Genomic DNA, 13,533 nt, shown 5'->3' with positions numbered 1-13,533 from the left:
CTTGCACATTTCCTTTAGACGTTACCCCTTTCACCTTAAATTTATGCATTCTAGTAGTTGACATTTCCATTCTGGGTAAAAGACTCCAACTATCCAATCTATCCACACCTCTCATAATTTTATACACTTCTATCAAGTTGCTCCTCAGCCTCTGATGCTCCAATGAAGACAATCCAAGTTTGTTGAACCTCTCCTTTTGGCTAATATACTCCAATCCAGGCAACAACCTCTTTTGCACCCTCTCCATAACCTCTACTTCCATCCTATGGTGTGGCAACCAGAACTATTCCAAATGTGGCCTCTCAAAAGTTTTATACCATTGCAACATGACTTGCTAACTTTTATACTCAAAGTCCCAAGTGATGAAGATAAGCCTTCTTTATCAGCTTTTCCACTTGTTTTGACACTTTCAGAGAGTGATGCATGGTCTTGTACCCCAGATCTCACTGTATATCAATGCTCCTAAGAGTCCTACTATTTACTGCATACTTTCCTCTTGCATTTGATCTCCCAAAATGCTTCACCTCACATTTTTCCAGATTAAACCTCATCTGCCATTTCTCTGCCCAACTCTTCAACTGATCCATATCCTACTGTATCCTTTGACAATCTTCTTCCCTCTCCTCAATTCCACAAATTTTTTATGTTACCTGCAAGCTTACTAATCAAACCACCAACATTTTCATCCATTTCATTTATATATACTATAAACAACAGAAGTCCCAGCACTGATCCTTGTGGAGTACCAATACTCACAGACCTCCACAACTAACATCAAGCCAATTTTGTATTCAACTTACCATAAGGGGCCTTGTCAAATGCTTTAATAAAGTTGATATAGATTACATCCACTGTCCCACCCTCTATCATCTTCATCACTTCCACAAAATACTCAATCAAATTTGTGAGACAAGACCTCCTCTGCATTAAGCCATGCTAACTATCCCTAATACGTCCATTCTTTTTCAAATGCATGTAAATTCTGTTCCTAAGAATCTTCTCCAGTAATTTCCCTACCACTGATATAAAGCTCACTTGCCAATAATTTCCTGGACTATCTGTGTTATCCTTCTTAAACAAAAGAATAGCATTGGCCAATGTGAAGTTTTCAGGGACTAAACAGGAGAATTTGTTGAGTGCAAATTGGCTTAAGTAAGCACTACACCTCTAATATATTTAATTGGTTATAAACTGGTTTTGCACATCCTGAAATTGTGAAAGGTACAAGTTCTTGCTTGTTGTCACATGACTTGTCTAAGTGCCTGCACTTTGCACAAAAATCAGACTTCAAGTTGGCTTTTAAACAAGGCGCAATACTGTTTAATGATGTGTTTTCATTAACATCTTTGGAAAATTGCTTTTTTCTCAATTACTATTAAGTAAGTTTCAAGTCTTTTGCCAATTCTACAATGATTAATAGTTAGTACTATGGCTTGCTGCTGACTTTATCTAATGATGTTCACAGCCTATAAAGAATTGAAAACCTTTTCCCTAGTTCATTCCAAAACAGGATGGGTAATTCAGGTAAAATTGAAGATAATGGAGTATGACAGACACTCTTAAATCTTTCAAATAGAATGACCAAAGTGTATTTTGCACCTTTGCATATCCTTCTTTATATTTGGGGAATGGTTCATAGGCTGATTATCAACCCATTGAAGCTTGCCATAAATACTACTTCTATGACCAACAAGTACTGAAGTGGGATTTTAATCTTGAATATTTGGTTAAAAGTCAATTGCGATGAACATACTGAGCTCCAAATGGTGTATTTAATATCAACCTTAAATATAAATCATCTGCGGAACAAATAGAGAGCATGATTTTTTTTCAGAAGTCACATAATCTGACTGCAGTTATAAGAGAACATGTGTATGCATTGATTAGTGTAAGTGAGTGAGTATGTGTGTGTGTCTATGTGCGCATGAGTGATTTGGGGTGATGCATTTTGTAGGGTAATGTGTATATATGTATAAGTGTATTGCTATGGCTACTGGAGCAAGTCAGAATCTGTTTATTCTGCAGTGAGTAACTCACCTTCTGATTCCCGAAAGTCTGCAAGGCATAAAGGAGGAGTTTTGGAATACATTCCACTTGTCTGGATGTGTGCAGCTCCAACGGCATTCAAGAAGCTAAATACCATCTCGGACAAAGCAGTCGTTTTGATTACCAGCCCACCCATGATTTGAGACATTCATTTCCTTCAGCATCACCTGCAGTGTGTACCATCTACAAGAAGCACATTAGCAGCCTCTGCAAGATTCCTTGAACAGCACCTTCGAATTCCATGCCATCTACCACCTCACAATACAAGGACAGTAGGTTCAGAAATAATACCAGCCGCAACTTCCCTTCCAAACCATTCACCAGAATGAGGTGGAAATTTAAGAGAAAGTGAGGACTGCAGATGCTGAAGATCAGACTTGAAGAGTGTGATGCTGGAACAGCACAGCCAGTCAGACACCATTCAAGGAGCAGAAGAATCGACATTTCAGGCATAAGCTCTTCATCAGGAAGTGTATCACCTTTACTGTTGCCAGGTCAAATCTTGGAACTCCTTCTTCCCCCACTCCTGCAACAATGCTTTGTTTTACTTACAACGCTATGGTAGTTCAAGCTCATGAAGGCACTTTATTATCTCGTTCTAAAAGGTAATTAGGGGTTGAGTAATTGCTGGCCTTACTAGTGAAGTTCATGTCCCATGAATAAATTGAAGAAATTGCTTCTAGCTTCCTCCAAATTAAATGGCAATTCAAGTGAAATTAAGGGTAACGATCTGGTCATTCTTTAGTGTTCTAAATACTGAAAAATTGAATTAAATTGAGAACATTTCAGAGGTTTGCATTTACTTTTTTCTCTTTAGGAAGGAGTGATTGCTGATTTTCAATCTATTGAACCCTGAAGGCCTCTGCAACCAGCACATCCTTGAGTTGGACTTGATTTGGTTCAGAGGCAATTCCACTACCTATTAATCCACAAGATCGCCATTATCAAAGTGCATGAAACCAACTAAATCTGCTAATGTTGGACTGGGTTATAAAAAATTACAGTAAAAGTCAAGGAAAAAGTTAAACCAGCTGGTAGTCAAAGCAGTTGCACAATGTTTAGACTTTTGTTTACTTTGAAGAGATTAAGGACTCTCTGATTATTTTACACAATTCAGTAATTAAGGAGTTAAAAATGTTCATTTCCGGCAAACCCTTGCTGACAGTATATCAGGTATAATTATCAAAAAACTAAAAGTGCTGGATAAAGGCTTTGCAGGTCAGACAGCACCTGTGGAAATGGGGCCAGTGACTCAAGTTGATGATCCTTCCATCACAACACATGAGGTATTACTCAGAGCTCATTCATATTCTAGCCAACGAACCAACTGAAGCATATTGATGTCCCTGGGGGAGTTCTCCTTAGAACAGAGATGGTTAGACAAAGTAGAAGTCACACAAAACCAGGACTTCTAATTGTCCTCCCCAATCCAACACTGGCACATCCACATCAGAGTGACTGAGGGGAGATATAGTAGCGTTGTTGAAATTAATTGAATGTATTGATTTACTGAATAGGGAGAAACTTTCTCATGGCAGGAGGATTAATTATTCTGCAAGTAAATGTCCAATTCTCTTTCAGACGGTGCACTGTCGATCACAACAACTTACTGTGGTGCAAAAAAACCCCATCGTCGTTGGGTGGCATGGTGGCTCAGTGGTTAACACTGCTGCCTCACAGCACCAGGGTTTCAGGTTTGATTCCAGCCTCGGGTGACTGTCTGCGTGGAGCTTGCACATTCCCTTTATGTCTGCGTGGGTTTCCTCCCACAGTCCAAAGATGTGCAGGTTAGGTGAATTGGCCATGCTAAATTGTCCATAGTGTTAGGTGCATTAGTCTGGGTCTGGGTGGTTACCCTTTGGAGGGTCGGTGTAGACTGTTTGGGCCGAAGGGCCTGTTTCCACACTGTAGGCAATCTAATTCTTCTGCCAGTTATCTTTAATTGTGTCATCTCATTACTGACTCTCTTCCGACTGGATGCAGTTTCTCCCTATTCAGTCTATCAAAACCTTTCATGACTCTTTACACCTCCAGAAATCTCCCCCTTAAAGTTTTCTGCTGTGAGAACAACTCTAACTTCTCCAGTCCTGTCTTAACAGGTGAGAATAAATAATCTTTTGTGCTTTGCTTAAAGCAGGATTAGAAATGGGTTTTGAGGAGGTGGCTCCAATTGATGAGATGGCTCTGAGTCAACTGGTCGAATGGCGTCCTCTTTTGCTGTAATTCCTACAATAAGTGAAGTGACGCCAGTAGTTTCGCAGTATAATGAAATAAATTTATTCAGTTTATTAATACTTTAATGACCGGTTCAGCTCACACCTTACACAAAGTACATCAGATTCTAGGCAAAGCATCTTTTGAAGGTAGCTTTATCTTGCAAACAATTACTTTCAGATGTTGATTATTCACGTTTAAACTATAGATGACAATATATATTCTGTTGAGGTGATTATAAATGTTAGGTGATCGGTTTTACTAAATGACATCACAGGTGGTGAAGGTGAAATTCTGGCCTGTGATATTTATTCTAGAACTGGTTCATAGCTCCTTGGAAGTGGAGTCTCAGGTAGATAGGATAGTGAAGAAGGTGTTTGGTATGCTTTCTTTTATTGGTCAGAGTATTGAGTACAGGAATTGGGAGCTGGAAAAGCGCAGCAGGTCAGGCAGCATCCAAGGAACAGGAGAAACGACGTTTCGGGCATAAGCCCTTCCTCAGGAATTCAGGCAGCATCCAAAGAACAGGAAGGGCTTATGCCCGAAACATTGATTTTCCTGTTCCTTGAATGCTGCCTGACCTGCTGGGCTTTTCCAGCAACACATTTTCAGCTCTGACCTCCAGCATCTGCAGTCCTCACTTTCTCCTACAGGAATTGGGAGGTCATGCTGCAGCTGTACAGGACATTGGTTCAGCCACAGTTGGAATACTGCGTGCAATTCTGGTCTCCTTCCTATCAGAAGGATGTTGTGAAACTTGAAAGGGTTCAGAAAAGATTTACAAGGATGTTGCCAGGGTTGGAGGACTTGAGCTATGGGGAGAGGCTGAATAGACTGGGGCTGTTTTCCCTGGAGTGTTGGAGGCTGAGGGGTAACCTTATAGAGGTTTATAAAAGCATGAGGGGGCATGGACAGGATAAGTAGACAAAGTCTCTTCCCTGGGGTCAGGGAGTCCAGAACTAGAGGGCATAGGTTTAGGGTGAGAGGGGAAAGCTATAAAAGAGACATAAGGGGCAACGTTTTCACACAGAGGATGGCACGTGTATGGAATGAGCTGCCAGAGGAAGTGGTGGAGGCTGGTACGATTGCAACATTTAAAAGGCATCTGGATGGGTATACGAAGAAGAAGGGTTTGGAGGGATACGGGCCAGGTGGGACTAGATTGGGCTGGGATATCTCGTCGGCATCGACGGGTTGGACCAAAGGGTCTGTTTCTGTGCTGTACATCTCTATGACTGTATGACTGACCATTCAATGTCCTAAAGCAGTGTGTCCCATCCATTCTACAAGATGTAGGTTAGATTCCCTACAGTATGGAAACAGACCCTTCAGCCCAACAAGTCCTCCAAACGGCCACCCACCCAGACCTATTCTTTATATATCCCCATACCCTATATTTACCTCTGACTAACACACCTAACACTATGAGCAATTTAGCATGGTCAATTCACCTGACCTGCACATCTTTGGATTGTTGGAGGAAATTGGATCACCTAGAGGAAACTCATGCAGACACAGGGAGAATGCACAAACTCCACAGAGACAGTTGCCCGAGGTGGGATTTGAACCCAGGTCCCTGGTGCTGTGAGGCAGCAGTACTAACCATTGAGCCACCATATCACCCCTACAGCACAGTGTACTGTAGCAACTTACTGAGGCTTCTTCAATAGCAACTGCCAGAGCTACAAACTCTGATGCCAAGGACAAAAGGGGCACCATGGACCTGGAAAGGCTATCACCAGAGGACAAGTAAAATGTGGAAAACCGAACTGAAAGGCCAGAAGGAGGATACTTTTAAAGCAAGACTTTTGTAGACAGGTGAGTCAAGTCGTTTTTGCAGTAGTGGTGCCAGGGAGGAAGGAAGGAATGTGATTTTGAGATCACAATCAGATCAACCATGATCTTAATGAATAATGCAGCAGTAGCAGTTCTTATATTATTAATTCATAATTTATCTTGAACTCTGTTGTGCTCAAAATATCTTTTTATATACTTAGAATATAAATATGTTCAATTTTTAAATCAGGTACATACAGAGTGGAATAATCTATAATCATAGAATGATACGGTGGAGGCGTCCATTTGGCCGATTATGTCTGTGCCAACTCTATGAAAATGCAACCCAATTAGTTTGACCAATACCTGATCTTTCCCTCATAGGCCTGTGTCATCTTCCCTTTCAAGTATTTATCCAATTCATTTTCAAAAGTCAGGTCTGAATTGGTTTCCGTTACCCAGGGCAATGAGGAAGTCCAAACAGCTCATCTGATACTTCTGGTCTCCCTTGCCTGACACTTGCTATCATTTGATGACCCGCATATTTACAGACCCACGTATTTACGAATTAATGTTCTCCTTAGAGCAGAGATGGCTAAAAGGAGATTTAATGGAGGTTTTTGAAATCAGACATTCACGCCCTGTTCCGATGTTTAAGAGCTGTGTGTGTGAGGGAGACTGAGAGTGTGAGGGTAAATGGGGTTGTTCGAAGGGGTACACAGGAGGGGGAAGAGTTGTCTGTAATGTGATGGGACTGGGGCTGTGGGGTGCAGAGGGCACCAGGAGGTTCTCCCCCTCCCCTGCGCCTTGGGTGACTGTCTGTGTGGAGTTTGCACATTCTCCCTGTGGGTGTGTTGGTTTCCTTCGGACACTCCAGTTTCCTCCCACAATCCAAAGATATGCAGGCTCGGTGAACCGGCCATGCTAAATTGCCCATAGTGTTCAGGGATGTGTAGATTAGGTGCATTAGTCATGGGAAATATAGAATAATAGGGCAGGGGAATGGGTCTGGGTGGGTTACTCTTCATAGGGTCGGTGTGGACTTGTTGGGCCCTCATTCCTGATGAAGGGCTTTTGTCCGAAACACCGATTTTCCTGATCCTCGGATGCTGCCTGACCTGCTGTGTTTTTCCAGCACCACTCTAATCTAGACTCTGATCTCCAGCATCTGCAGTCCTCACTTTCGCCTAGTTGGGCCAAATGGCCTGTTTCCACACTGTAGAGATTCTATGATAGTTTAGATTGAGTAAATAAAGAGAAACTGTTTCCATTTACTCAAGGGTCGATAACATGAGACATTGATTTAAACTGATTGGTAATGTTGGCAGAGGGGACATGAGGGACATCTTCAAGTGTATTAATTGATTAAGATTAGGAATATAGTTAATAGTAGGTGGTGAATGCTCTTGAAATATTCTTGAAATTAGATGAAAAATTGAAGGTGAAATACTTGCAGGGATATGGGAATGCTCCCAGGAATGGTGTTAACTCAAGTGGGAAAAAACAATGTAAAACCAATATTGTTTGTTCTATACTTAACATTTATTCCAGTATTGGCCATCCCTTTTGAAGTACACAGGATGAGTCGAGTCATTCACCATTTATACTGGCTTTTGCTTTTGGGAACTGATTACTCTTCAAAAGAACTGATACAAACTCAATGCGATGAATAGCTTCCTTATTCCCTCTCAAATTCTATGATTCTACGACTTCTACTTTTAAGGATGACTGAAGAATAAAAGCTCCTGTTGTTTATAGGAATTAATTGATGTGAACACCACGCATAGATGCAAAGCAATTTTGAGAAGCAGTGGAGTGCTATGTTAGAAAGTTCTGTTTCCTCAAATGATAAAGAAAAGATTTGCCCCATCTTGTTGGAAAGTTTTTGAAAACTGTGAAAAGTGGTCTGCTGGTGCAGCTTATTGCGTAAACTTGACATAGGTTGGCTTTAAGTTGTCTGGGACACCTTCTTTCTGAAGGATCAGCTCCAACATTTTTCCTGGAGTGACAAAGGTCTTAGCCTTCTCAATGCAATCTAGTAGGTAAGTGTTGTCAACCTCTTGACCATTTCCCAAGTGTGTGTGGAAGTCATTACTCAGGATGCCACAGATGGACTTTGGGTCACCCTTGCACCCAAAGAAAAGAAAGAGCCCGTAACAGTCTTTCCCGATGGATGAACAGAAATCATTGAATTTCTCAGGGTCAGTTTTGTTGATTGTCTCTTGCCTTGCCAGCTTCAAGGACTCAGTCGCCTGAAATCTCATCTTCATCGCCTGGTCTTCTTTGTTCTCCATGTGAATGGCTTGCACTGCAATCTGCACCTTGGGGTTTTTGGAAGATGTATCCTGCACCGCCCAAACCCAATCTGTGCCCAAAAGGATTGTCTGCTCCTCAGTCATCTTTGTACAACTGATTGATTCTGTCAGCTTACACTGAACGCTTCGGTTAATGTAGGTCATGAGGAAAATATCAGTCAACATTGAATTATTTATCTTCAGTTTGGACTCAGGGTCCTTGAATCCAATATATTCTTTGGTTCTTTGTGAAGCAAAGATGACACTCTGGTTGAATTGCTGCACACAGTGATATTTTTCTGGTATTTTCAGAAAATCCATTAATATGTTAGATGTCATATTTGGTTCTGACTTAATTTCCTTCCTTCCAAGTTTCAGTTTCCTGAAAAAACAAAACCGAGGTAAACATATGTAATAACAAGCAAAAGCTCATTGTGTGCCATGTTAAGAAATCACCAAATAACCAGTGTTTTAATTTCAAGGTGATTGGATGGATTTATTGCAACAAAATAGCCCACCAATGGCCACCTCCTCCATTAATTAGATATTCATCATTTCCAAGTACACTAGAGAAAGTTGACAAGTTCGAACCTGGGTAAAAAGGGGTTTTCTTTTTGAGTAGGTTGGATCTGTACTCATTGGAGTATAGAATGTTGAAAGGTAACCCTATGGAAACATTTAAGACTGATAAGGGATTTGAAAGGGTAGATGCAAGGATGTTATTTCCTCTTGTGGGAGTGTCTAGGATCAGAGGACATAATCACAAAGTAAGGAGTCACCCATTTAAGACAAGAATGATGAGGATTTATTTTCTTTCAGAGGGTGGTGAATCGGTGGAATTTTTTTTCTGCAGAAGACTGTTGAAATTGTATCATTAAGTAAAGTCAAGCCTGAGCTGGACAGATTTCTAATTATTAAAGGAATCAAGAGTTATCGGGGATAAAACAGAAAAGTAAAGTTGAGGATAATCCAATCAGCCACGATATCACTAAATGGTAGAAGGAATTCAAAAGGTCTATTTGTGCTCCTTCTGCTTACAATTTTAATCAGGTAGTAGTGTGTACTGTCTATAGATACACTGCTGCAACTTGGAAAGACTCCTTCACAGCATCTCTTGAATCCATGACATTTGTAGGAAGACAATGGTGCATCGAAAAACTACAAAGTTCCCCTCCAAGTTTTACACTATACTGACTTGGATCTATATTGGCATTTTTTCACTGCTGCTGGGTTACAAATCTATGTTGCATCACTGTATCATGAAGGTAAATTCTCCATAGTCTTATCAGGCCATTAGGGCTTCTCTCATTATAGAGACACAAACGGTGGTGGTTTCAGCTGAGAGTCACCCTCCCTCAGGCGAGGGGAGAGATTGATAAGGAGAACCCTTCGTGGAAATCTCAGTCAGTGTGGGAATTGAAACTATGCTGTTGGCATCACTCTACATCACAAACCAGCCATCCAGGCAACCTAACTAACAGACCCCTGTACGTATCACAATTACTACAATGATTCAAGAAGGCAGCTCACCAGTACCTCCTCAAGGGGTAGTTGGGAACACGCAAAATACTTGGATTAATCATATGTACAAAATTAATAAAAATATATATATTCACCCTGTAAAAAACAATTTATGCAATGGAACGCATAAAGGTGGATAAATCCCCAAGACCTGGTCAGGTGTACCTTAGAGCTTTGTGTGAAGCTATGGAAGTGATTGCTGGGCCTCTTACTAAGATATTTGTATCATCGATAGTCACAGGTGAGGTGCTGGAAGATTGGAGGTTGGCTAATATGGTGCCACTGTTTAAGAAAGGAGATAAGGATGAGCCAGGGAACTATAGACCAGTGAGCCTGACGTCAGTGATGGGCAAATGTTTGGAGGGAATTGTGAGGGACAGAATGTACATGTATTTGGAAAGGCAAGGACTGATTAGGGATAGCCAACATGGCTTTGTGCATGGGAAATCATGTCTCACAAACTTGATTGAGTTTTTTGAAGAAGTAGCAAAGAGGGTTGATGAGGACAGAGCGATAGATGGGATCTATATGGACTTCAGTAAAGGGCTCGACAAGATTCCCTATGGGAGACTGGTTAGCAAGGTTAGATCTCATGGAATACAGGAAGAAGTAGCCAATTGGATACAGAACTGGCTCAAAGGTAGAAGACAGAGAATGGTGGTGGAGGGTTGTTTTTCAGACTGGAGGCCTGTGACTAGTGGAGTGCCACAAGGATCGGTGCTGGGTCCACTACTTTTCATCATTTATATAAATGATTTGGATGTTAGCATAAGAGATATAGTTAGTAAGTTTGCAGATGACACCAAAATTGGAGGTGTAGTGGACAGCGAAGAAGGTTACCACACTTTACAATGGGATCTTGATCAGATGAGCCAATGGGCTGAGGAGTGGCAGATGGAGTTTAATTTTGATAAATGCAAGGTGCTGCATTTTGGGAAATGCAGGAAAGACTTAGCAGGAGTTATACACTTAATGAAAGATCCTCGGGAGTGTTGTTGAACTAAGACACCTTGGAGTGCAGGTTCATAGCTCCTTGAAAGTGGAATCGTAGGTAGATAGGTTAGTGAAGAAGGCTTTTGGTATGCTTTCCTTTATTGGTTAGAATATTGAATTCAGGAGTTGGGAGGTCATGTTGCAGCTGTACAGGACATTGGTTAGGCCACTGTTGGAATATTGTGTGCAATTCTGGTCTCCTTCCTATCGGAAAGATGTTGTGAAACTTGAAAGAGAGGAAGTGGTGGAGGCTGGTACAATTACAACATTCAAAAGGCATCTGGATGGGTATATGAATAGGAAGGGTTTGGAGGGATATGAACCATGTGCTGGCAGGTGGGACTAGATTGGGTTGGGATATCTGGTCGGTATGGACGAGTTGGACAGAAGGGTCTGTTTCTGTGCTGTACATCTCTATGACTCCATGATTCAATGAGTCAGAGCTGGAATTTAAAAGTCAAGGAATGTGCAAACAGAAGCAAAGCTGGAGAAGTTTAAACAACAAGGTGTGGAGAGATCAATAGGCAAGGATGAGTTTGTTACATTTAATGTCCTGGGCACAGGAAACAAAAGAAAGACTTGCATTTCCACAACCTCAGGACATCCTAAAGCTCTCTCCAGCCAATGCAGTTCCTTTCTGAATTTTTAATGTGGAAAACCTGGAACCAAATTTGTTCATAGCTAACTCCCAGAATGCTCTGAGGTAATGAACAGATATGTTTTTGAAATGTTGGCTGAGGGACAAAATTTGAACCAAATCTCCATGAAAGCTCCCCTGGTTTTTTATGAAATTGGACCAAGACTTTTTTACATCCATCTGAGAGGTTAAAAGTGGCGTCATTTGAAAACTTAAGGGAAAGATCACAATTTTAATAGTACAATATTCTCTCTGCATTTGTACTGGAGTGCCAGGTCATACACAAAAATTCCACTGGACCAAGAGACAAGGATTGCTACCACTGACCCTCAGCTGTCACATAAAATGCTGAATAGCAGAATTTATCTACTTATTTTTATAGCAGCTTCCTATCTTATGTCAATGATTTGTATCATCGTAATCAACTCTATGCTAAGCACTGTCTGTTGTGACTTAGGAGTCCCACACTCTGGTGTGGCAGTCTCCATCACAGACGAAGGCAGTGGGCTGAAAAAATACATGATTTGCCAGCTTTTGATTTCTCTGGGCCCCATTCTTGGTCCGCTCAGCCATTTGTTTCCAAACAATTAGCTTGTAGGACTCACTGCCATCAGGGATTCTCTTCCAGTTGTAAGAGTTAATGACCGCCATATTCATAACTCACTTGCAAGTAGTAGAGGGATGGATATCCAGGGCACCATGACTCAATGGGTAATTCACTATGAAGAGTTCATTTGTGTATATAACTGTCATCCATCCAATTAAGCTGTCCAAACCAGTGTAGACTTCATTTGCAAAGAGTGCATACTGATGGAATTAGCATACTTCAGGATCGCTGAGTTGGTGACCTTATTCTGTCACGAGTTGCCGAGCATATACCTGAGAAAGTGACAGTATGAACCTCCAACCTTTTCTCCTGCCGAACATATGCTGTCCAAGTCTTACCATTGTCATGGAAAGCACTGAGGATGGAGGTTTTGCAGACTTGCAGTTCAGTGTTCTCAGTAAGGTTTTTGTTTTTCCCCATTTTCTTCCTCAGCTTGAACATAACAACTGTAGCTTTGGGGTTGGACTTAAGCGTGAAGTGATCGATAGACCATAATAAGACCAGAAGGTGTTGGAGCAGAAATTAGGCCAACTGGCCCATTGACTCTGCTCTGCCATTTAATCATGGCTGATAAGTTTTGTAATCCTTGATCCCCTCACCAATCAAGAACTTATCTATGAATACCCAAGGCCTCCACAGCTTTCTGTGGCAATGAATTCCATAGATTGAACACTCTGTGGCTGAAGAAGTTTCTCCTTATCTCTGTTCTAAAGGGTCTTCCCTTTACTCTAAGGCTGTGCCCTTGGGGCCCAGATTGTTAACGCTTGTAGAGCCTAGGTATACATAGGTAGCAACAACCTCGCAGAATCTGCTAAGACGAATCTACTGCTGATTAGAATGCTGCTTCTTGGGGGGATCCAAGATGGCGGCGACCCAGTAAGACTGAGTCTATAGTGCTCCTCCCAAGACTTGGGCACAGTGGGTCACCTACCCCCTACCAAGCTCACCAAATCATTTATAAATCATTTATAATAGTTTAGTAACTCAATTAGTTGTGTAATATTACATTTAAACAACTTAATCCTAAGTTAAAATGACTAAAGGGAAGGGAGCCCGCAGCTCTCAGCAAGCAGGAACCCCTCCCCCACACTCTCCAGCTGCAGCAGAGGCGTCCACAGCCGCCCCGGGAGACTTACCAACAGTAGCAAGTCTTGCAGAAATGCTTTCCAAGCTTGACTCGAAGATCGATGCCTTTATCGTCAAATCCAGAAATCGTTGGGAGTCACTCTCGGCCGCGCTGCAGAAGCACGACCGTGAAATTGAAGAAATTCAACGCCGAGTCGGAGGGGCGGAGCTAAAGGCCGCGACCTCCGAGACAACCGCTCAATCGGCCGTGGATCAGGTCCGGACTCTCGAGCAGCGAGTCCGGACCTTGGAAAATCATATTGACAACCTCGATAATCGAGGTCGCCGAAAAAATATTCGTTTGCTGGGCCTTCCCAAAC

General features: G+C 41.8%; 1 protein-coding gene across 1 annotated transcript in view; it reads right to left on the bottom strand.

Annotated features, from left to right (window-relative positions):
- Positions 1-7,236: 7,236 nt before the first annotated feature.
- Positions 7,237-13,533, bottom strand: part of rep15 (RAB15 effector protein) — an 18,813-nt gene continuing 12,516 nt past the window's right edge. Inside the window, exon 2 of the mRNA XM_043705620.1 lies at positions 7,237-8,712. Coding sequence (XP_043561555.1) covers positions 7,956-8,669 — 714 coding nt within the window. The 5' untranslated portion in view covers positions 8,670-8,712 and the 3' untranslated portion in view covers positions 7,237-7,955. The remainder of the gene's footprint in view (positions 8,713-13,533) is intronic.

Source organism: Chiloscyllium plagiosum, chromosome 16, assembly GCF_004010195.1.
Source record: "Chiloscyllium plagiosum isolate BGI_BamShark_2017 chromosome 16, ASM401019v2, whole genome shotgun sequence".
NCBI classification, from domain to species: domain Eukaryota; kingdom Metazoa; phylum Chordata; class Chondrichthyes; order Orectolobiformes; family Hemiscylliidae; genus Chiloscyllium; species Chiloscyllium plagiosum.
This window is presented reverse-complemented; position numbering and strand designations above follow the sequence as displayed.